The sequence below is a fragment of the Chiloscyllium plagiosum genome, chromosome 12, assembly GCF_004010195.1.
Source record: "Chiloscyllium plagiosum isolate BGI_BamShark_2017 chromosome 12, ASM401019v2, whole genome shotgun sequence".
In the NCBI taxonomy this organism is placed as follows: Eukaryota; Metazoa; Chordata; class Chondrichthyes; order Orectolobiformes; family Hemiscylliidae; genus Chiloscyllium; species Chiloscyllium plagiosum.
This window is the reverse complement of record NC_057721.1, coordinates 17,471,904-17,497,011: the sequence shown is the minus strand read 5'-3', so window position 1 is coordinate 17,497,011 and position 25,108 is coordinate 17,471,904. Positions and strand designations below refer to the sequence as shown.

Here is a 25,108-nt window from a genome sequence, read left to right as displayed (position 1 = left end):
TCCATTCCCCCTTTGACCTATCGCCAACACCCCCCCACCTTCATTCACCTATCGCATTCCTAGCTACCTTCCCATCAGCCCCACCCCCTCCCATTTATCTCCGAGCCCCCTTCGGGCCACCCCCATTCCTGGTGAAGAGCTTATGCTCGAAATGTCGACTGTCCTGTTCCTCGGATGCTGCCTGACCGGCTGTGCTTTTTCAGCGCCACACTCTCGACTCTGATCTCCAGCATCTGCAGTCCTCACTTTCTCCTTGTTGATCAAATTAGGCTGACCTGTCCCAATTCTGGTAATGTGGGGCTGACAATTCATTTAATCCTTGACATTTTTAACTGAAAAGGTAAAGTAGAATATATTCAGGGTAGCTCTGAACAAACTTAAACCATACCCTCACAAACAAAAACTAGCAGAGACACAGTGAAATTGTGTACTAACTTTGAGTGAACATTTGAGCGTTTGATTGCAAACAAGAGCTGCCAATATATTTTCCATTTACTGTGGTTAAACTACTACATCATCAACAGGTCTGAAGTAGCTGATAAGGAGGAATTGCAGAATCTGTGGTTGCAATATTTATTGCATTAAGAACTAACTGTTCCTGGACTAATGGGCAATATAAGCTGAATAGTTTGTGTTACTGGAAACCACATTATTTTTGACAGAGTGGGTGATGAAAAAATAATGAATGCAGTGTTTAGCTTTCGCATGCATTTATTTTATTTTAACTTTTACCCTGTGAATGGCAAAAAAAAAGTTGATAACTGAGCACTTCAAAATTAGTGTTTTAATTACCCACAGCACCTCTCCCGTTATAACTTTACAGCATGTATAGTAAAAGCCAGATTCACACACAGGCCTTTTGGTGGTATTATGCTGATGAAAATGCAATGTAATTCCGAGCTTATGAAGATCATATTGACACCATGTAGAGTATTATTAGGACAGAAAGATCAGCTTGAGTTTGAGCTCAATCTGTTTTTTGTGTTGAATTAACTAATTTCAGTCAGGTCCTTCATTGAATTGTCCTTCAGTGTCCCTACATTGAAGTGGTGGAAGAAAATTAGCCATGTTCTTTCATCCCATCGACACTAGGAAGTTCTGAGGGAAAGTTTGCATGCAGACTTTGGATCTCAGTAGAGTCATGATTATTCATGTAACCACCATGATCCACTATCTTCGACTAGCACCTCGGGTAGGCTTTCAGAGGCTGCTTGCTGTTCATGGCATTATGCCCCAACAGTATGAATGGAGAAAGCGAGGATGGTTCATTTTTTATAACAATATTAAATAAAATAATATTTACAATGTGATGAAGATGAGGTCACTGTAGTCCAGAAAATGCAGCAACTATGGATCTTCTCAAAGCATACTTGGAATTGTTTTGTATTGATGCACTGGGACCTCCTGGAGTTATATTCTAGCTGGCATACAATTTGAGGTCTGACCTTCTATTTTGAACTCCAGAGGTCTCCATCTGCACATTAACCAGGCTTTAGCCAATTTGATTCACTCCATGTGATATCAGGAAATGGTTGGAGGCCCTGGATACCTCAAAAACTATTGGCCCTGCCACCATTTCAGCACTGGCACCCAACTCCAGCTCCTTGAAAACTGCATTAGGGAACTGGAGCCAGAGCTGGATGGACTTCGGATCATTCGGGAGGCGGAGGGGGTTATTGAGAGAAGTTACAGGGAGGTAGTCACACCTCAGGTACAGGAAGAAGGTAAATGGGTTATGGTCAGGAGACAGAAAGGGAACCAGCAGACAGTGCAGGGATCCCCTGTGGCTGTTCCCCAGAATAACAAGTGTACTGTTTTGGATACTGTTGAGGGGAATGACTTACCAGGGGTAAGCAGTGGAGCACAGGTCTTTGGCACAGAGTCTGTCCCTGTTGCTCAGAAGGGAAGACAGAAGAGGAGCAGAACATTAATCATTGGGGTCTCCATAGTTAGAGGGACAGATAGGAGATTCTTGGGAATGAGGAACTTGTTAGTGTGTTGCTCCCCCCCCCCCACCCAGGTGCCAGGGTGCGTGATGTCTCTGATCGTGTTTTCGGGATCCTTGAGAGGGAAGGGGAGCAGCCCCAAGTTGTGATTCACATAGGTACCTATGACATAGGAAGAGAGTTGAGGATTTAAGGCAGAAATTCAGGGAGCTAGGGTGGAAGCTTAGAGCTAGAACAAACAGAGTTGGTATCTCTGGTTTGTTGCCCGTGCCTCATGCTAGCGAGACAAAGAATAGAGAGAGAGAGGAGTTGAACACGTGGCTACAGGCTTGATGCAGCAGGGAGGGTTTTGGATTCCTGGATAATTGGGGATCTTTCTGGTGCAGGTGGAGCCTCTACAAACAGGATGATCTTCAGCTGATTCACCAGAGGTGTATCAATATCCTGGGGTGGAAATTTGCTAATGCTCTTTAGGTGGGTTTAAACTAATTCAGCAGGCGGATGGGAACCTAAATTGTAGTTCGAGTATACAGGAGGTTGAGAGTAGTGAGGTCAGAACTAAAGTTTCAACGTCACAAGAGGGCACTGGCAGACAAGATGTTGGTTTAAAGTATGTCTACTTCAATGCCAGGAGCATCCGGAATAAGGTGGGTGAACTTGCAGCGTGGGTTGGTACATGGGATTTCAATGTTGTGGTCATTTCAGAGACATGGGTAGAGCACGGACAGGAATGGTTATTGCAGGTTCTGGGATTTAGATGTTTCAGTAAGAACAGAGAAAATAGTAAAAGAGGAGGTGGTGTGGGTGTTGTTAGTCAAGGACAGTAGTACGGTTGCAAAAAGGACATTTGAGAACTCATCTGGGAAGCCAGGGAGAAGATTGTGGAGCCTTTGGCTTTGATATTTATGTCATCATTATCACAGGAATAGTACCAGAAGACTGGAGGATAGCAAATGTTGTTCCCTTGTTCAAGAAGAGGAGTAGAGACAAGCCTGGAAATTATAGTCCTGTGAGCCTTACTTCAGTTGTTGGAAAGGGTTATAAGAGATAGGATTTATAATCATTTAGAAATGAATAAGTTGATTAGGGATAGTCAACACAGTTTTGTGAAGGGTAGATCGTACATCACAAACATTATTGAGCTCTTTGAGAAGATGACCAAACAGTTGGATGAGGGGATAGCGGTTGATATGGTGTATATGGATTTCAGTAAGGCATTTGATCAGGTTCCCCACCGTAGGCTATTGCACAAAATATGGAGGCATGGGATTGAGGGTGATTTAATGATTTGGATCAGAAATTGGCGAGTTGAAAGAAGGTGGTGGTTGATGGAAAATATTCATCCTGGAGTTCAGTTATTAGTGGTGTACCGCAAGAATCTGTTTGGGTCCACTGTCATTTTTATAAATAACCTGGATGAAGGTGTAGAAGGATAGGTTAGTAAATTTGCAGATGACACTAAGGTCGGTAGAGTTGTGGATAGTGACGAAGGATGTTGTAGGTTACAGAGGGACATAGATAAGCTACAGAGCTGGGCTGAGAGGTGGCAAATGGAGTTTAATGTGGAAAAGTGTGAGGTGATTCACTTTGGAAGGAGTAACAGGAATGCAGAGTACTGGGCAACTGTATTGCGTACAGTTCTGGTCACCGCTTGAGGAATGTGAGGAAGAGTGTGGAAGCTTTGGAAAGGGTTCAAGGGAGATTTATATTAGATTACTTACAGTGTGGAAACAGGCCCTTCGGTCCAACAAGTCCACACCGACCCTCCGAAGAGCAACCCACCCAGACCCATTCCCCTACATTTACCCTTTCACCTAACACTATGGGCAATTTAGCATGGCCAATTCACCTGACCTGCACATCTTTGGACTGTGGGAGGAAACCAGAGCACCCGGAGAAAACCCACGCAGACACGGGGAGAATGTGCCAACTCCACACAGACAGTTGCCTGAGGCGGGAATTGAACCCGAGTCTCTGGCGCTGTGAGGCAGCAGTGCTAACCACTGTCCCACTGTGCCGCCCAGGATGTTGCGTGGTATGAAGGGACAGTCTTACGAGGAAAAGCTGAGGGATTTGAGATTATTTTCATTAGAGAGAAGAAGGTTGAAAGGTGACTTAATTGGGACATTTAAGATAATCAGAGGGTTAGTTATTTTGGACAGTGAGAACCTTTTTTTCTCGGATGGTGATGGCTAGCATGAGGGGACATAGCTTTAAATTGAGGGGTGATAGATATAGGACAGATGTCAGGGGTAGTTTCTTTACTCAGAGAGGAGTAGGGGCGTGGAACACCCTACATGCAACCATAGTAGATTCACCAAGTTTAAGGGTGTTTAAATGGTCATTGGATAAACATTTGGATGAGAATGGAATAGTATAGATTAGATGGGCTTCAAATTGGTTTCACAGTTCGGCGCAACATTGAGGGCCAAAGGGCCTGTCCTGCGCTGTAATATTTTGTGTTCTATGTTCTAATATGTGATCTTAGTCAGCAAGTTTTACAGCACAGAAAAGCCTCTATGACCTATCATGTCAGCACTGATCATCAAGCACTGAATGCAGAGATGGTGCAGAGTTTGGGACCCAGAAATAATATTCTAATCCCATTTCCAGGCTCTGACTCATTGCTTTGGTTTTTCCAGTATTCATCTAAATGCTTCTTAAATGTTGCAATCATTGCTGTTCTACTACCTTTTCAAGCATTGAGTTTGAGAAACCCTTCATTTCCCACATGAATTTTATCTTAATAAATGGATACAAAAATCAGAAGTAGGAATAAGTTAACACATTGTTATTCTTTTTCAGAGTGAACAACTGATTTTAAAATTATTCACAAGTCCCATTCACAGAACTAAAAATTTTAATAGCTGCTGCATCTGGGCAGAATAGAAAATCACTTGCCAGTTAATTTAATACCATAAGAGGTAAGGACAGGAAAAGGCCTTTCAACCCCTCTAGCCTGCTCCGTCATTCATTAGGATCATAGTTGATCCGACATTCCTCACATTCACTGTCCTTCCCTTTTCTTTTAACACTTGATTTCTTGACCAATCAAGAATCTATCTACCTCAGCTTTAAATTTACAAATAGGTTATGCCCCCATGGCTGTCTCTCCCAGGAAATTCCAATGACTGACAACCCTCTGAGAGAAGGAATTCCTCCTCATCCGTCTTAAATTGGCACCCCTTTATTCTGAGTCTGTGCCCTCTGGTCCCAGACTCTCCCATGAAGAGAAAACATCCTCTCAGAATTTACTCTGTGAAGCCCTTAAGAATCTGCGATGTTTCAATGAGATCACCTCTCATTCTTTGGAACTCTAGTGAGTAGAGTCCCAATCTGCTTAAACTTTCCTCATAATTCCTCCATACAGAGAGAAGAAAATTGGAAAAGAGAAATGTTTGGTCATTGTGTTTTTCTTCCACGTGATGAAGAATGTAGCAGCAATAGTAGTAAGCCAAGTTATTTCCTCTTGCCCTAATCATCAGGGTTAGCCATTAGCTTCACAGTTGGCATGCAAATGTTTTATGGTCTTTGCATGAAGGCAAATTTTTATGCCGTGCATATTATACAGAGCTGCTTGAGGTGTGAACTTTCCCATTATTAAAATGCAAACTAAAAGCTGTAATAAACAAGGATATCATACTTCAATCAGCTTCACTATGATTTCAGGGTTGTTTCGTTCCAACTACATTCTTTAATTATGACATTTCAGACTTCAGCAGCTGATTAACTTGTGTTAGTATTCTCAATTATCTTCACATTGCTGTTTCACTTGATAATGCTATTATTTGCTTTAGCCTGAACGTTCGCACAACATAAAGTCTTTTTCATTCATGTAGCTACCCTGCAAGAATATCCCAAGGCATTTCACAGAAAAGAAGTAGCTGCCAAGTCTTTCCTGGAGGTTTAGTGCAACTGGACGATAATTTGTTCAAGGTGGAGGTGTGTTTCGAGTTGGTGGAGTGGAGTGGAATGTGGGGTGATGCAAACAAAGTGTACAAGCAAAACATTTCGAAGAAGGAATTCCACAGTGTTTGGCGGATGATGAAATTAGACTAGGAGGTGCACAGGAAACCAGAATCTGATCACTGCAGGATGTTGGAGAGGATACGATGCTCAAAAATATTGCAAATGAGCGTGATTTGTTATATAGTGGCATAGATTCAAGACCAGGCTGGCCTGTATCTTTAAGTCACAGCAAATGACATTCCAATAGACAGGAACTATTTATCTCACCTTCAGTCACCATTTCTGTATCATGGACTCAGTGTAGTTCTTTTCTCAGTCAGCTGTGTTTATATTATGCACGGTAACATTAGTATGCCCAGAAGCCAGACTATAGGCAGAACACTCCCAGGTCCCAAATGAAGTGTCACCAGTACACTCCTGGGTTCTGCAATTGGGCTGGAGAGAGCCCACCCAACTGGTGTGTGATGGTCTTGGAATATTAGTCAAACAATCCTGGCAGCCCTGTGACTTGGAGGCCCAAATGGGTTGAGCATATCCAGCCCTGAAGAAGTTGTATTCTTCGGGACTGACTTCCCATAGCTCTGAGGGATGGAGCTGAGAAAGGCAGCCACCTCTGGAATGACCCGAGAGACTTTTTGGGACATATATGTGTTTCCTGCACTGACGCATAGAGATAGCAGCACAGAAAAGGATCCTTTGGTCCAACAGAAAACACCTAACTGCACTAATCCCATTTTCCAGCATTTGGTCAGTCATCCTGTAGAGGTCGTTCTGCTAGTCAGCGTGAATTGGCTTTAAAGCTATTGATGAATTGTGGACATTATTTGGATAATGCAAACTTTCTGCTGAACGGGTATAGCAATTTTCTGTTAGCGATTTTCTACAGCGCGATCTTCTATCGCAGTTTTTCATTGTGTGATTTTCTATACCGTGAGGTTGCAGAGGAACCCAATGGTGTTATCACTAGACTATTAATCCAGGTAATGTTCTGGGCATGGGCTCAAATCCACCATAGCAGATGGTAAAATCTGTATTCAATAAATAATCTGGAGTTAAGAGTTTAATGATGATCATGACTCAATTATTGGGTGAAGACCCATCTGTTTCACAACGTCATTAAGGAAGGAAATCTACCATCCTTACCTGGTCTGGCCTACATGTGACTCCAGACTCACATCAATTTGGATCTTATTGGATGAGCAATAAATGTTGGTCTAACCAGTGATGCCCACACCCCATGAATGAATTTTTAGGGGCAGCACGGTGGCTCAGTGGTTAGCACTGCTGCCCCACAGCACCAGAGTCCCAGGTTCAATTCCAGCCTCAGGTGACTGTCTGTGTGGAGTTTACACATTCTCCCCGTGTCTGCGTGGGTTTCCTCTGGGTGCTCCGGTGTCCTCCCACAGTCCAAAAATGTGCAGGTCAGGAATTGGTCATGCTAAATTGCCCGTAGTGCTAGGTGCATTAGCCGGGGGGGGGGGGTAGTGGGTTGGTCTTCGGAGGGTCGGTGTGGACTTGTTGGTCCGAAGGGTCTGTTTCCACGCTGTAAGCAATCTAATCTAACCCAACACAGTGTCGCGTTACAGCAGAATGACCTATGTACCTAGGCTTTGTAAGTGCACGTCTAAAGATTTTTTTAAGTGGTAGTGCCTTGAGCACCCTTACAGGCAGAGCATTTCAGATTCCTACCACCACTGGGTGAAAAAGAATATCTCTTCTAAATCTCTGCCCCATAGCTTCAATCTGTGTCCCTGGTCCCCACCATCAAGGGGAAAAGTCTTCTCCTGTCTCCCCAATCTATGTCCTGCTCTATCTTCTTGTGAGGAAGTGGCACCTTGAGTGAAGTCAATGCCCCTCTCTCCCCAAATCACCTTATCATTGGGGAGCACCAATAGCTACAGCATGTCAGTGCATATAGCCAGCAAACGAAAAGAGAGATGGACCTGGCTGTCCATGACAGCCACCAACCTGTCTACGCAGGCAGCCGCATATTCCTACACTACACGCAGTAGGGTACCCACAGAATTACTCCGGTCCTGCAAACCTTGGATCAGGTTACCCAATGCCTCCGACAGATTTATCTGCTGCTTCTGCGTCTGCTTCAGAATTTGAATGAAGTCACAAATAGCCGACACCGTGGGGGTGAGCAGTTCTCTGGCAGTCCTCCATTTTGATTTTAATCTTGGCCAACTGCAGAGATGTGGCAGTGCAAGTGCTCCCAACTCTAATATGGAGTTGACGCAGCTCCCGAGATGTCAGTATTTGAGCTGGTGGAGGGTGCCGAACATGGCCTTACCTGTACGTCCAATGAGGCATCTGTGCACTCTTCATTGGAGGTAGAGGAGGGGATGTGTTTTAGGGCTATTCTGGGCCCCGAATCTATGGAAGAATGTGTTTGTACTGTCCAGAGGAGATTTACAAGAAGATTCCAGAATGAAGTACTTGTCACATGAGGAGCGGTTGAGGACTCTGAGTCTGTTCAATGAAGTTTAGAAGGATGAGGTGGTGATCTGATTGAAACTTACTGAGAGATCTGGATGGAGTGGATGTTGGGAAGATGTTTCCACTGGTTGGTGAGGTTAGGACCTAAGGGCACGACCCTATAGAACTGAGATGAGGAGGAATTTCTACAGCCAGAGGTGGTGAATCTGTGAAAGCCATTGCCTCAGAGGGCTGTGGAGGCCAAGTCATTGAGTGAATTTAAGACAGAGACAGGTTCTTGATTGGTCAAGTGATCTTGGGTTATGGAGAGAAGGCAGGAAAATGGGGTTGTGAAATGTATTAGCCATGATCAAATAGGAAGCAGACTCGATGGGCTGAATGGCTTAATTCTGTTTCTATATCTCATGGTCTTATTGATATGGAGAACGTACTAATACTACTCATGTATATCTTAGAGAGAGTGCATTGCGAACAAAGGACAGTAGTTCTGTCTTGTTAAGAACACATTCCCTGCGAGGATATTGAGAGTTGCACAGCAGTGGTCAATGTATCTTATTTGGTTGCTGGACCTGATGTTTCACTGTCTGTACAGGACCAGTGGCAGTGCTCACCAGCGGGAGCCAAGTTTCCCTCTTCAGCGAGAGTGAGGAGGGAATGCTGGGTGCCCCGAAATCCATCTTGGTTGTTTCAGCCCTGCAAAAGGCCATTGTCTCCCGGAATGAGAGAAAGGGAGCGACTTTGAATGAGATGAAAATGGATGGCACACCTGTTAGTGCAGGTGGGGTAAAGGTGGTGAGGTGCCCTGAGTGAGTCAGTAGGCACTGCAGAGGCCTTGTGGGGTTAAGTGGATCGGAGAGTTCGGGTGGCTAACGGCAATTAAGGGAAGATGTTGCACCATGGTGAGAGTGGCACAATGCAAGCCTTGGTGGGAAGTGGAGGCAGAGTGGAGGGAGTATGAGGGAACAGATACAAGATGGTGGAACTGACCCTGCCAGATTGAAGGAGGTCATTGACCTTTTAACTACATTGTCTGTACTGAAACCGCACTGACCCAGACGATGACCTCTGCACTTACTGAGCGCATCAGGTGTTGTGGCCTGCAAAGTAGCACACCAAGTTATCCTTATTTGCCAGCTCTAGAATAATGTAGAGGGACCATGCAGGGCAGCTCTGGATTGACAGTGCTTCACTGAGTATCAAGCAGATTGTTAAATATGTTGCTAGTGCCAGGAATCCTGAGAGCACCCGGCAACTGGGAGAATAGGATGAGTGAGCACCGTGAGATCAAGGTAAATGGTTAATGAGGCGTTGTTTGAGGAGATTGTATGAGAAAACTGCCTGGGCCTTGTTGAGAGAAACTCTATGAAATATTCCAAAACTGACATCTAGCCAATTTCTGGTATGATCAGCCCTATGTGTATAAGTCTGCGATGTAATAGTGTAAATAATGGTGGTGTTAATAAGCTTCACAAAAGCAATCACAAGATGAACCTGAATCACATACGTTCTGCAGCCGAACATGTAGGAAGCACCAAGCATGATGGGCAAAAGCCATGGAGAGATTTGTCGATATCGATAACATTCTTCAAATTGATGTATTGTGCACCCAGTGTGGGTCCACAGATTAAGAGTGTTATATGAATAGGCCTTGCTCAAGGAACGAGTGCATGTACTGGAAACTAAAGAAAAAGAAGGCACTGAGAATGGAGTGGAGAGGGTACGAAAGCCTGAATAAACTAGGGACACGATGGAAGTGGAGGCAAACAATATTGCAGAGGTCAAAGTACGTGGCTGGCAGTGTTTTGAAGAATTTAATGCTTAGCTTTGAGTTAAAACATTGATAGAACATGCAATTTTGGTAGAGCCTTCCTGAACGGCCAAGGAAAGGGTGGAGAAAGTTTGGCAAAATGTGAGGTTTTTGGCAGAGGCTGAAAGTGATAGTTTCAGCCTTCTTCACATTCTAAAATTCTGTCTCATTAAGACAATTCTAACAAGTACCCATTAAAATGTATGTGGTCGTAGGGAAGAGAGGAACTTGAGAAATGTGTGTACTGAGGCACAAAGATTTTCACACCCACTAAGTAATTACCAGCAGCAAAAGAGTATTAACGGTGCTTAACAGACTAAAATCCAACCTATCCCCAGGTCTGGATGGACAACTTCCTCGGGTTGTAAAACAGGTAGCTGCAGAGACAGTGGATACATTATATATGATTTTCCTAAATTCCGAGACATTCCCTAAAGGATATTAGTAAACCAAATGCGTTTTTTTCCCGACAACCAACAATGGGTTCACGGTCATCACTAGACTCTTAATTCCAGATTTTTATTGAATTCCAATTTCACCATGTGCTGTGATGGAACTTGGTTTGAACCTTGGTCCCAGAACACTACCTGGATCTCTGGATTAATAGTCCCTTGATAATACCACCATGTCATTATCTCTCCTGATGGTGGCAAGAATAGAAAAGCAGACTATTTTTCAAGGGTGCTAAACCTGCAAATGTTGACCTTCAAAGAATTTGAATGTATTCTTACAAGGAAGCCAGAAGTTAGTCAGCATTTACAACAAGCAATAAGGGAAATGACATATTACATAAGGATTGGAGTACAACAGTAAGGAAGTCCTGCACCTGCGTGCATTGTGAGAGCGTACCTAGAATGCTCTGAGTAGTTCTGGTCTCCAGGTACAAGGGAAGCTAGACTTGTTACAGCTAAGCTTCCTGGGTTGAGTGCTGTAATGGATATTAGAAGAATGTGAGGTAATGTCACTCAAGCATACAATATTCTGAAAGTGCTTAATAGCAGAGACACTGTGAGGCTGTTTCTCCTGGCTGAGGAGCCTAGAACATGGGGGCCAAGAATTGGGAATGTAGAAGGTTTTAAACATTTAGGACCATGGTGAAAAATTGCTTCTCTGAAAGATTGTGAATTTTGGGTGGAATGTTCCCAGCTCTTGAACAATGGTAAAGAATATTGGAAAACATGACAAGTTTGGAAAAATCTGAATCTCAACATCAAGAAAAAAAAGTTTCCAATTTCCTTTTAAGTTTTCAATGGCAAATATTTAATCTCACAAATAAGCCTCACATACCTTCTTTCCAAGCAATTGCATCACATTATTAGCTAACTTTGCCATATTTCACTGCAGCGTACAATCGTCCTCTCACAAGCAGGCAACAGCTCCCTACTTGCCAGTCAGAGCAGTATACTGGTGGACACAGCTCACTGCTTAATTCTCCTCGACGCAGTTTTAATGCTCTATCACTGACATATCTTTGAGTGCTTCATGCACAGCATCCATCACTATTCATGAACCAGGCTGTCCATTAGCAAACCACCAGCCTCGTCACATTCTCATGGTTGATCTCAAACTGACTCACAGTCCACTTGAACCCTTCAGGACTCCGTTTTCGAGTTTCAAGACACCACTGACTTGCATGCTCCTGCCCAGTCACTTTGTACGTAGTGACAGCCATCCGGCAGGATGCTCTTAGCTTCATTTTGTAGTGCTCACTGACTTGGTACTTACTCGGAGCCTGCCAGCCACGACTGATTGCATATCTTTTTAGCCATAGGGCAGAAAGGGTTAGTAGTTGTGGTAGTTGAGGTGGGTGAGAGGTGATGAATGGAGATACTGCTTGCCTGAAGTTACTGCACACAGTGAAGTTGGTGGTCCATGACTGTTGGTGAGGTTTGTGTGCAGTGGATGGGTTAGAATGAGTGAGAGGTAGCAGAGCAAGGGTGTTAGCAACAGATTGCTAACCTTTCTCCAGCACTTCTGTCTGACCTTGGAAATAGCATTGACACAGGCCACTAACTGTGTCCAAACTGGCTTGGTTTGGTCCCTTGCCTTCTCTGCTGTTCTGCCAGGTAAACGAACACCCTTCTGTCCACCATGATCTCCAAGTCCTTACTTGGAAAACAGACTCCCAGCTCCCTTTTCTGAGATATTGGTTTCTTAGAAATATGAATCTGACTTGTAGCATCGGAAGTGTTCAGCTTAGTTTTGAATATATCACTGGCAGCGTGTATGCTAGAAGAACCGGCAGCAGCAGGAATTTTGCCTTCTCTGCCTCATGATTGCGTGAGAAGGACGTCAAAGAGGCTGATTGCTAGGAGATGGAAGGTGAGGAATGGAAGGCATTGAGAAAAGTTGTTTTGAATCTTGTCAGGACACCCACCATGAAATTCCCAGAAAGTAACACTTAGCCCGAAAGTAGGAAAATTCAACCCTTGGGAGTTCTGCAACGCAAAATGTTGGAAATGCTTCATCTCTGAGTATATTTAAGGCTGGCGTAGATATATTTTTGATCTTTCAGGGAATCAAGTGTTAGGTACAAATACAGGAAAGTAGAACTGAGGAGAAAGATTAGTTGTGATTGCACCAAATGGTACTGTAGACTCAAGGGTGTTATGATCTACTCTTGCTCCCATTTCTTCAATGTTATATTTATACCCATCTCAGTGCTAGCATGGATTAAACAACTTTCTGTTCCAGCAATATTGTTTAATCTCAGGGAAGCAGTCTTCAATGCATCACTGCAGCTTTACAGATAATCCTTTACCAACTATTGTCTTAGTCTTGTGAAATAAGATTTTAACCTGGAAAGTACTGTTGTGAAAATACTCTTGTGCATTCAGATGACATTCTTTTTGTCTGCTATCTTAGTTAAAGCTTTAACCTGCTGAAATAAATAGATTGATGCTTCAATTAAGTAACTGCCAATGAAAAGTGATATGAATGCATTCAATTTCAAAGCAATTTCTGGATTGATGTAATAGATCACTGCTGATTTATGAGGATTGTTGGATGTCAAACTTTGGTTGTGTACCTAGCAGGAACTGAATTAAGATTTTAGCTCTTTTTGAGTAAACAAGCAAAAGGGATCATTAATTTCTTTGCCCTAGACTAGACTTAAACTCACATTGCGGAAATAGAAGTGAATTCTGCATAAACCTGCTCTACTTCAGTTGCATCTTTAGCCCATTTGAAATTTGCTCAGGCATATACTAATGTTTTTCTGTCATTTATATGAAGCCCCAGTAGTAATGTTTATAACGTTCTGGACTCGTTAAAACAACAAGTTCCAGATGTGAAAAGTATGTTATATTCTCAAGATAATTAATAGCAATTGATGTGCACAGTGTCTTCTGTCACTTCACGCAACACGAGTTAGAAAGATGCATAGCCCGTATTGACTAGTTTGTGAAATCAAGGCAGATGGGTTGCTGAAGAACAAAACAGCATCAGCAAGAACAAGTCAGCAAACCAGCAATGGGGAACTTCTTTTGCTTGTGCAGTTTGTGATTGGAATTTCAAGTGATTATTCGTTATATATTTAGCCAGCAACAATCCTTATTAGCAGTTGGCTATCTTATATTGTCCTGAACCTTGCAGCAGATATTGATGGCTGGGAAGGCCAGGTCATTCATTGGCAGAAGTCTTAGATCAAAAAAGAGAGGCTTACTGGACTCTGGGTGCAGAGGCAGGTTTGAGCAACATGTGAACAAACTGCAACAAAAGTTACCTTTAGCTGGAGAAATTCAGCAGGTCTGACAGCATCTGTGGAGAGAAAGCAGAGTTAATGTTTTGGGTGCAGAGAGTCTCTTTCAGAACAAACTGTGTTCTTTGGCAGCATTATCTTCAGTCAAGTATTAGGATTTATCAACATATACTCAAAAGGAGTTTATTTTCATTCTGGTGGTAAACTTTAATACTTCATTCTTTTGCTTGACAGTGAAGAAAAGTAATTTCTTCAATCGTGATATAATTTCCTCTTCGGTACCACAAAAAGGAACACAGCGGTTTGGTGGTGCACTTCAATATCATTTTCCTGATTTGAATGGTGTGTTATGAATCATGTAGATAAGGCAGTGTAAAGTTAATATCCATTGAGAATAAGAGTGCAAAATCTTAAATCTATATCCAGCAATTTAGATAAACAATTTCGAGCCAAGACATTGGAAAACTGAGATGCTTAGTGATTGTAAATGTGCACATGTCCTGCCTATTATATTGGGGACTTAATCTGCCTGGAAGAGAGTGCTTGATGGCTCAATTTATATGCCATAAAATATTGAGAATTCAATATGCTGCAGATTTAGCAGAGAGTGCTCAACTGGAATTAGTAGTGTTTGTGCGGAGCATTAATCTGAACCAGGCAAACTGTTCAGAATTTAGCATCATGCATAATCTGTCTTTTTATGCTATGGTCTTAATCCGCTTAGTGTAGGTTTTGTAAAGTGTCAGCTATTCTGGAATATATACAACTCTTAGATATCCCATCAATATATCAGATACATGAAGAGGCAGGGGATAGAGGGATATGGACTATGTTCAGGCAGGTGGGATTAGTTTAGAATGACATCATGGTGGGCACAGACTTATTGGGCCAATAAGTCTGTACTACCCTTTGTTCCAAGTTCTCATAATTTATGAAGTGTGCATTCTCATCACAACATCATAGAAGAAGAACACCGAAAGGAAATAGAACCAAAGTTAATCAATCGAGGGTAAAAAAAAGGACAGATCAATCATCATTGGATTGAATGGCAAAACAGACTGAAGAGGCTGAATAATTTATTCTGTTCCAATGCTTATTATCTAATAATATGTTTTTTTTTAATTATCTGAAATAACAGGAGGTAATCCGACATGTTCTCCAAAACAGCTTCATCGTGACTAAGATTAATTGGTAATTCTGAGAAATGTGAACTGATGTGGTGGAGTCTTGAGAGATTGTCAGCAGCTTAAGGAAAATCTCATCAAGTCATTTTCACAAGAAATCTGAACAGGAACAACCAATATCAGATATGTTACTCACAAAAAGAATTTAAAATGGAGCAACTGTTTCAGCACATAACGACTTAAAGAAACACCATCTTTCCAAGATGGATTCAAAGTACGCTGGTGCTTCAATTCAGAATATTAATTTCCTGAAGACTTTGCCATTTTTGTTATGATCTTTCAATTTCAATTTTACTTCAGGTTGTTGTCAGGCCCTGGACATGGATACCAGTTCAGGTCTGGCACTTTGGCTAAAGGGCATGTTTTATTTATAAATGGTCCCAGACAGTCAGCAGGAGATTCAACTGTGAAATATATCCAGGAGCAGCTGATCTCATTCCCCTTAAAGTCCATACATACAGGTTTTGTAGCAAAATCTACTAAGAATTGTTTTGGACTGGGAGCTTTTGCTGAATTTATTTTCTTTCAGAAATGCAAAGATATGACATTCTGCCACTATTCTATCTGAGCTAAGGTAACACACTGTGAAGTAGTGTTCAAATTCTGAGCATTCTGGCATGTGGAGCTCTGTTCGAAGCCAACTAGTAGATGTGCCAATTCATCAATGGGGAAACCCATCCATTCTTTCATTCATTTATCTATTCTCTTATCTGTCCAGATGTTTCTATATCTTTTTAATCTTAGTAGCTGTGTAAACATTACAATAAATCCAATGAAAACAAACTAGACCCTTGTAAATAGGTTTGGAGTTGGACACGAGATTGATGCTAACATTGCGATAAAGTCCAATAAAATGACACAAAGGAATAATAAAAGAGGGCTTGATTTATTACATGTAATGGTTTGTGAACTTGAAAGCAAGCATAATAATTATCCTTAACTGTGCATATAATTCCAATGAAACATTTTAATCCTATTAGACTAATGTGTTGAATTCCATTATGTTTGAGAGATGTGAAATTATGCTTTTTAAGTAAGGGAATAATAAAGAAGTTAATGTAGCCATTTGGATCACAATAATAAAGGCTCTTGTAAAGAGAAAATGAGGCATTGTTAGAAAAGTTGTTGAAATTGTATTTGTTCAATTATGGTATATATCATGAAAACATTAAGTGTAATTGAACTTGCCACAAATTAGAGAATATTTCCATGCTTAAAGGAAGAAAAATAATAACTTGTATTTATGCAATGCCTTTATGATTTCAGAATGTTCCAAAGCACTTAACAACCAATCAAATAGTTTTGAAATGTAGTCACGGGTAATTTAGGAAAAATTTGTGATTAATTCTGCTCTTACAATGCTTCTGTATTTGGATCAACTTGGGAATCAGGGCGTGTGTATAACAAGCATTTTTATGGCTCAGTGAATGTGTGCTACCATTAGTCATAGATGATGGTCCTCCAAAAATACAAGGTGAATTACTCTGTTTAGTAAACAATGTTAGCAAGCAATAACTCCTGGTGCTTCATTACGCTACATCCTTCATTAACCTTTCTTGTGGCTGCTGGGGGGTGAAATTAACAGTAAAGAAAATGGGTACTTAAACATTTAACTTAATCGATTAACTTTCTTATTTCTAGCCACAGAACCAAGTCTTCTGGCTGGTTACCTTCTCCACCGAACTGGAACTGTTCTCAGGGGCTCCCCTATGGATGGGAGATGGCAACCACAAAGGACGGTAGAGATTGCTACATCAAGTAGGTTCCAAAGTTGGATTTCTTTTTAATCCACTCCTTCATGCTTTACACAAAACTGTAATTAAACTATAGGCTGGTGCTAATTTTGATGTAATTCCAATGTGTAATACAGACACCATCATTGAAAATTGAGATACAAAGAAAAGCTGTTAAACATTCCAGCTTTGTATTTTTAATATATGCCTGAGTTGCAGTCACAGAGTATGGGGGAAAATAAAGTTTCTGTGAATTTAGTTACAGTTGTCCAGTATTCAGCCACTATATCTCAATGATATGGAGTATAACGCAACAATTCCAGAATAATGCAAGGTTTCCACTGATTAGATTTTGGACTAGACAGTCAGTTTGTTAAGTGGCCTCTCTAAAACCTTCTCAAATGTAAATCTAAATTTATAAGAAAGAAGTCCTTTGCAACTCCTGTCTTATGATTTAGGACCAGTTGCCAAAGTTCCAAAGGACCATAAGGCCACGCTCTCATTCGAGAAAGACAACTGATGCTGAGTTTAAACTGAGGATGACCTCACTTCAGGTAAGGAGTGAGGTCAAGGAGACAGGGCTTCATGGTGGCATCAGCCAGTGAGGGAATCAAACTGTGCTGTTGACATCACTGTGCATCACAGACCAACCATCGGCCAACTGAGCTATGAAACTGCCACAGCAATATTAAAACTGTTCTAGTGCTCAATTAAATTTCTCCTCCCGTAGGGAACCATCAAGGACAAAATTCCTATTGCAGCCATTTCATTTTACAAAAGAAAAAGTGGCAAATATGTTTTATATTCCTAATAATAATTAACAGGCAGTGATTTCCAGTTTATCATGTAATATTTTGATGTGATTTGCAGACAAGTATAGATTGTATTCTTTCTATCATGGGCCAAATGTGTTGTAAACCATTGGCTACGTCATGGCCCAGGAGAACAATGAACAGGAAATCTTTGTCAGAATTTGAAATTTGCTTTCGGGAACATTAGGAGGGAATTCATTTTAGTTTCAATGGTGTTATTTTGTCACCTGCAAAGATTAGTTAATCTTTGTTCTTTGCATCCTTTTTCACTATTTTATCAACTGGGATAGTTATTGCACCACCCATCTTTCCTTCCACTAAATTTTTATATCATCCCATTTGTACAGCTTCCTCAATTTCTGTCATCCCTCTCTATTTTCTCCCAGAACCCTCACACCATAAAACTCTTCAGCTTCCTCAGGCTTCACTTAATTTTATCATCTGCCTTTTAAAACCCTTGGTGACACCTGATAATTAATTTTTGATTTGTCTTGTCTTCTTCATTTCAATCTGAGCCATGTGCTGTATTATGACTCTTGGGTCTTTACCTAGATTTTGATTTCTTGAAAAAGAAATTGTTTGAGAGCATGCACTAATATGAATGAATGTGATTTAAGAAAAGCCATTAAGAAGGAAGTAAAGTCTGCTGTCCTATCTAGTTTAGTGTGTTTTTGTTTGAGTTGTTTTAACCAGCTGAGGTTACTTTGTGAGGTTATTGTTATGGAGCACAGTTTTCATTTCATAGACTGCTGTGTAAACACTGGACCACGATGACACAAAATTAAAGTAATGATGGTACTGTATATGTTGAATGTCTTTTGGCTAACATCGGCTATAAGTATGTTTTTAGGTTTGATAGCACCATATGTGCTTTAGTTGGAGCTTACATTACCAAATGAGAAGTACATTACTTGTGCTGTTTTGGCTCAAGTTGATGCTCACTAGTTTGGAGTTTTGAAAGAAGACCAGCAATTTGGTAGCCCTTAGTTCGACTGTTTGGAGTTTCCTCTTGATCCCAAATACTCTTATCATGTGACTGCTACTGTTTGCTCCTCTTCCAGGGCCAGGCCTGTTCATGTCCTGGTGGCTTTACAACTTGACTTGACCTTAAGGTCTTTTGTGCCACTTTTGGGTAAAGAGGGTGATTCTGACATGGGTCTTTGTCCTAATGGGCCATTGACAAGAGTTGGCTAACCATTGAGACATCAGGTGTCATTTAGCCCACCCCTCTCCATCTCCGATGTTCAGGGAAAAACAGAGATCAAGTGTTCTTCAGGATGTCTTATCCCTTTGACTGAGCAATCGTTGGCCTACCACAGTGTGATTAGAAACAAAAACAGAAATTTCTGGAGAAACCCAGCAGATCTGAGGGCAGCATCAATGGGGAGAAAGTAGTGTTAATGATTCAAGTTCAGTGACCCTTCTTAAGAACTGTTTGTTCACTTCAAATATGAATTGACTGTTTTGTACTCTATCTGACTAAGCTTCCTTCAAGGTTCAATTAGCAAATTTATGTTGCTCTGTTTACACTTTGGGTATGCCCTCAGGTTTGAAGTTTTAAAGGACTCCATTATTAGAAGAGATGGTTTCTTACCTTGGCTATAATTGGGTAACTTGTCAGTCAGAGAGCCATTTCTATGATGTTCACAGTTTCAATTTTTAAAATTGCGTTAGGGACAGAATGTTGTTTTTTAACTAATAGTTTTGAAAAAAAATCTTTGTACAGGTTAATTGCTATAAATTTGTTTGGTTACTACACAAATGATGATTTTAAGATATTCTAATTTATATAATTCAACAATACGTACTACAATGAATCAAGACACTTGGAAGGTTATACCTCCCGCCTGTTAATAACCATCAATATGTTGTTAATACAAAAAATAATATATACTACATATTCAATATGGATTCCATAGCAAGTGTAATAGATTTTTTTGAACAAAAAACAGAAGGATGCCTTTCAGGCCAATGAACCGAATGTCATCATTAGCTTTACAATTACTGCCTACTCTAATCTCATTTCACTGGTTTGAGCTTTCACTCTGTTGTTGTGGCTGCACTCATAGGAACATAGAAAACAGGGGCAGGAATGGACCATTCAACACCTTGAGCCTGCTGTGCCCTTCATTATGATCATGGCTGATCATTGAGCTCGATATCCTAATACCTCCCCTCCCCCATACCCCTGATCCCTTCAGCCATAAAAATTATATCTACCTCCTCCTCAAAAACACAGTGTTTTGTCCTCAACCACTTTCTGTAATGATGAATTCCACAGACTCACCACTGTCTGTGTGTAGACATTTCTCCTCATCTAAGTCCTAAAACATTTACCCCTTATTTTTATGACCTGTGTTTCTGGGCTGCATCTAATCTATCTAATCTCATTAGAATTCTGTAGGTTTCTGTGAGATTCCTGCTCATTCTTCTAAGCTGCAATAAGTAGCTCAATCTCTCCTCCTCAGATAAGGAGACCAAAACTGCACACAGTGTGGCTTTACCAAGGCCCTGTATAATTACAGTAAGATGTCCTTGTTGCTGTACTCAAATCCTTTTGCGACAAGGGCCAACATACAGTTCTTTTCATTACTGCCTGCTGCCCCTGCGCACTTACTTTCAGTGACTGGTTAATGAAGACACAGAAGTCTTGGTGAATATTCCCTTCTCCCAGTTTATAGCCATTCAAATAATAATCTGTCTTCCTACTTTTGCTACAAATACGCTACCAATTGCACACATTTTAAAATCAAAGTTTGTAAAAGCAAATATAATATAACAAGTACACAGACATTCGCTCCTGCAAGAAAATTCCTAAATGGACATAAACAACATTCAGAAATTTGGAAAAATCTTTCATCCAATGCTAAAAAGAATAGTCCGAAGCTACTTTCACTTTCCATTTTTATCTGGAATTTCTCATGTGCCCATTCAAAATGAGATCTAAAAGTCAAAAGCAATGTCTCATGTAAAAGCCAAGAACTCATGTCAACTTTGGTTAAATATTTTCTCATGCATTCAAGCCAGCTGAAAAATCATGAACAGAATAAATTAGATGTGAAACATCCCCCATGACTCAATTTTCAACACTCCTTGTACTTATTCTGTAACTGAACATACAATCAACCTTCTTTCAATTTGTTACACTATTTTTCAAAATGGTACTCTGGTCCCTAAATTTAATACAACAATGGAAAAGGCTTCAATCAAGGACGTAATTCTCTGTCATGTTGAAGTACAATCAATGACCAGCCTCAGCATTTACATTCAAAATTCTTATGAAATAACAGAAGCAGTGAAGTGAGCAATTAGACATGTCAGAGGATGTATCATTTTGATTTTTATTACCCTTCACTGGCTGATGCCACCATGGTGAATCTTTCTTGCAGAAGAGAAGAAAAGCCTGTGCAGATAAAATACTTCCTCCATCATTTCAACTTGAAAATTGCATTTTCCACCCAGAGAGACCATTCATATCTTCCCTCGGAATCACTTCAATGACATAAGTTGACATTGCTTCCTGCAATGACTATATTGACATGCCTGGAATTTGGTGCTTTGAACTCTTCTGAATTGTAATTCTGAAGTGTTTGTGCTTGGAATTGTTTGTTCCAACTTTATTGTTGGCAACTAAGACCTCTGGAAAAACTTAGCAAGCATTTTATCTTTTTTGTTCGGGTAGAGGCCATGACAGAGAAGATCAAATGTGGTGTGTGGAATAATGGCGTAGAATGGTCAAATCATCTTCTCTTGCCCCTTGACCACTAATGTGTTTCAACTAAGTGCAAGCAGAAAATCTGAGAGCTTTTTCATTGTCGTCATTTTTGTAAACTGAATAATTTCATCCTTAAGCCTAAAGCATTGATATGCTTTTACGCCAATTACACATTTTTGAACGTTTGCAGCTCAAATTAACTCTGGTGTTTGACTTTTGTTATTTTTGTCTACAAGTCAGCAGTGAGTCATGGTAATAACAGCGTGAAACCATTTGCATTTCAGAAGGGACTCTTCCCAATATATGACCAGAATTCCTGAGCAGTTGCGTGTCTTGCGGCAGCCCAAGAAGCCTCTGCAACTAAATCATTTGTCAGGCTGACCTTATTGAAAACCAATTTGCGATCTTAACTGAATACGTCTTGCATAAATGCTTAATTAATAAATAAAGAACTATTGTAATATTTAAATATTATCTATATCTACTTGGTCAATGGAAATCGGTTTGATTTTCACCATGCAAATTAGTAATTAAAACTTTTGCAATTATATAATTGTTATGAACAAGCACTTGAGAATGAAATTAGCAGCTAAATAGAGTCACTTATCCATATTCATACCTAACAGATGGGAGTGATAATGCAGGTCGTGTTAGTATCCAATAAATTAGTAAGTGGTTCGCAGGTTGTGGCACTCTGAGTTGGCACTGGGAGCATTCTTTCTGTTGGTGTGGTACAACTTACTCCTCTCGAGAGATGCCACAGAATTAAATCAATACCTCCTCACGTTGGCTCAATTAAACAACTTTTAAAAATGCAAATGCATGCATGCAGTTACTGACAGGCATCATTTCATATATGGCAACCAAGTTGAACAGAAAGAAGTAGCAGTGTCCCAGTTGCTTTTCCTCCCATTCTCTCACATCCTGGGACTTTACACCCAAGATAGTAACCAGCAATTACTGATGAGTTATTTTGCAGTCAGTTTATTTTGGGTTTGATGAGATACTTTGACCGCAATTTTAACTTTCAATTAATTTTCAAAACAATGACCTATGATGCGGCTTAAAGATCTCGCCTACTTCTCTGGAAGTGAGGCCTCTAGGATTTTAGGAAATGCTCCCAGCCGGAAGCAGTGGTAGCTAATCAATCAGTCTGGCATTGGTTGTTTGCTGGGTTGCCCCTCTCTACACTTGCACAACGTCCCATTTGTCCATCATCTCCTGTGCTCCTGTCTCGGTTTGCTTCCTGCTAAGCAATACAGGTGTCCCCCGCAATCCAAAAGAAGAGCGTTCCTATGAAACAGTTTGTAAGCCGAAATGGAGGTTGGGATGGTGGGAGGTACAGGATACCTTAGGATTGATCTTGCTAACCGACGCACAAAATAAATCGAGATACAGCATAGATGCTCTCAGACACAGTTCAAAGCCATGGCAGCTTGATGCTGAGATGGTGGGTGTAGTTCCAGGGGAAGGCACTTGGTGGCGCTACTCTTGCTGTGCCCACATTTTTGTAAAAGCGAAAATCCTCTTTCAATTAGCAAAAAACAGGTATTAATTCACTTTCATAAAAGTGAATTGGCGTAAAGTGAATATTTGAAAAGCGGGGGATACCTGTACCTTAAATTTAAAATGCTCTTCACTGCTTTAAAATCTCTCCATAACGTCATCTTCCCCCAAATATGTAACTTCCTCCACTCCTGCAGCATTCCATGTTCTGTGTCCTTCCCCCCGTTTCGACCTTTGGACATTCCAGATTTTAATTGCTCCAATTTTTGGGGCGGGGGGGGGGTGGGGTAGCTGCGGCTCCAGCTGCCAGCACCCTAAATTCAGGGATGCCATCTTTTGATCTCCTTGCCTCTATATTTATATTTCCTTCTTATATGTATAAAACTATATATATTAGAGTGGTGTTGGAAAAGCACAGCAGGTCAGGCAGCATCCGAGGAGCAAGAAAATCAATGTTTCACTGAGAGTGCAATAGGTGGATGAAGGTGGGAGTGAAGGTGATAGGTCAAAGTGGAGGATGAAGTGGATAGGTGGGAAGGAAGATTGACAGATGGGGCAGGTCATGAGGATGGTGCTGAGCTGGAAGGTTGGAACTGGGGTAGGATGTGGGGAGGGGAAATAAGGAAGCTGGTGAAGTCCAGATTGATGCACTGGGGTTGAAGGGTTCTGAGGCAGCAGATGAGGCGGTCTTCCTCCAGGCGAGGGAGGGAGTGGTGATGGAGGAGGCTCAGGACCTGCATGTCCTCGGCAGAGGGGGAGTTGAAATTTTCGGCCACGGGGCAGTGGGGTTGATTGGTGCGAGTGTCCCGGAGATGTTCTCTGAAACGCTCTGCGAGAAGGCGTCCGGTCTCCCCAATGCGGAGGAGACTGCATCGGGAGCAATGGATACAGTAACTGACATATGTGGAAGTGCAGGTGAAACTTTGATGGATGTGGAAGGCTCCTGTGGGACCTTAGATGGTGCTGAGGGGGAAGGTGTGGGCGCAGGTTTTGCAATTCCTGCGGTGGCAGGGGAAGGTGCCAGGAGGGGAGGGTGGGTTCTTAGGGACCAGATAGTCGTGGAGGGAACGGTCTTTACGGAAAGCGGATAAGGGTGGGGAGGGAGATATATCCCTGGTAGTGGGGTCCATTTTTAGGTCAGTAGGTGTAACTATGCACACATGCACACATATATATAGACACATACAAAACTATAACTATGTATATACAAAAAATATAAAACATGAACAAAACATAAAGAATGCAACAAGATAATTAAATTTGCTTTGAGTTGTGGAAAGGCGATTTGTTTATTAGTGGTTTGGATTTAGAACAAATCTTTGAGATGAGGTCGGATGTTTTGTTTGATCACAGTCTCTATTCCTTAAGCAGAAAAGATAAAATATGTCAATCCATTTTTTAACCATCAATGAACTGTCCTAAAAATTGCTGATTTTATCTGTTGATGGTTTTTGCACAGAAGCTTGATTGAATTGGAGATTCTCTGTCAACTGTCACTTCATCCACTGTTAGGGATGAGTTACACTATCTATTGTTGTCTTTGTTGCTTCACTTTATACTTTTCCTTTGGAGAACTGGAAAATAGTTTTAAGTATTAGGATTCTTAAATTTGAAGGTATTATGCAAGAACTTTCGAAAGCTGATTGGGAGCAGATGCTCGCAGGTAAATGGATGGCTGAAAAGTGGGAAGCCTTCAGAAATGAGAGAACGAGAATATATTCCTGTCAGGGTGAAAGGGAAGGCTGGTAGGTATAGGGAATGCTGGATGACTAAAGAAGCATATGTAAGGTATAGACAGGATAGATCGAGTGGATCCTTAGAAGAGTATAAAGGAAGTAGGTGTACACTTAAGAGGGAGATCAGGAGGGCAAAAAAGGGGACATGAGATAGCTTTGGCAAATAGAATTAAGGAGAATCCAAAGAGTTTTTACAAATACATTAAGGACAAAAGGGTAACTAGGGAGAGAATAGGGCCCCTCAAAGATCAGCAAAACGGCCTTTGTGTGGAGCCACAGAAAATGGGGGACATACTAAATGAGTATTTTGCATCAATATTTACTGTGGAAATGGATACAAAAGAGATAGACTGTAGGGAAATAGATGGTGACATCTTGCAAAATGTCCATATTACAGAGGAGGAAGTGCTGGATGTCTTGAAACGCATAAAAGTGAATAAATCCCCAGGACCTGATCAGGTGTATCCTAGAACTCTGTGGGAAGATAGAGAAGTGATTGCTGGGCCTCTTGCTGAGATATTTGTATCATCGATAGTCACAGGTGAGGTGCCGGAAGAC

General features: G+C 41.2%; 1 protein-coding gene across 7 annotated transcripts in view; it reads left to right on the top strand.

Moving 5' to 3' along the window:
* The window catches only part of frmpd4 (FERM and PDZ domain containing 4), a 765,355-nt gene that overhangs the window by 439,341 nt on the left and 300,906 nt on the right, over nucleotides 1–25,108 (top strand). For all 7 annotated transcript variants that reach the window (XM_043700607.1, XM_043700601.1, XM_043700602.1 and 4 more), the window contains exon 2: nucleotides 16,690–16,806. In XM_043700607.1, coding sequence (XP_043556542.1) covers nucleotides 16,690–16,806 — 117 coding nt within the window. The remainder of the gene's footprint in view (nucleotides 1–16,689; nucleotides 16,807–25,108) is intronic.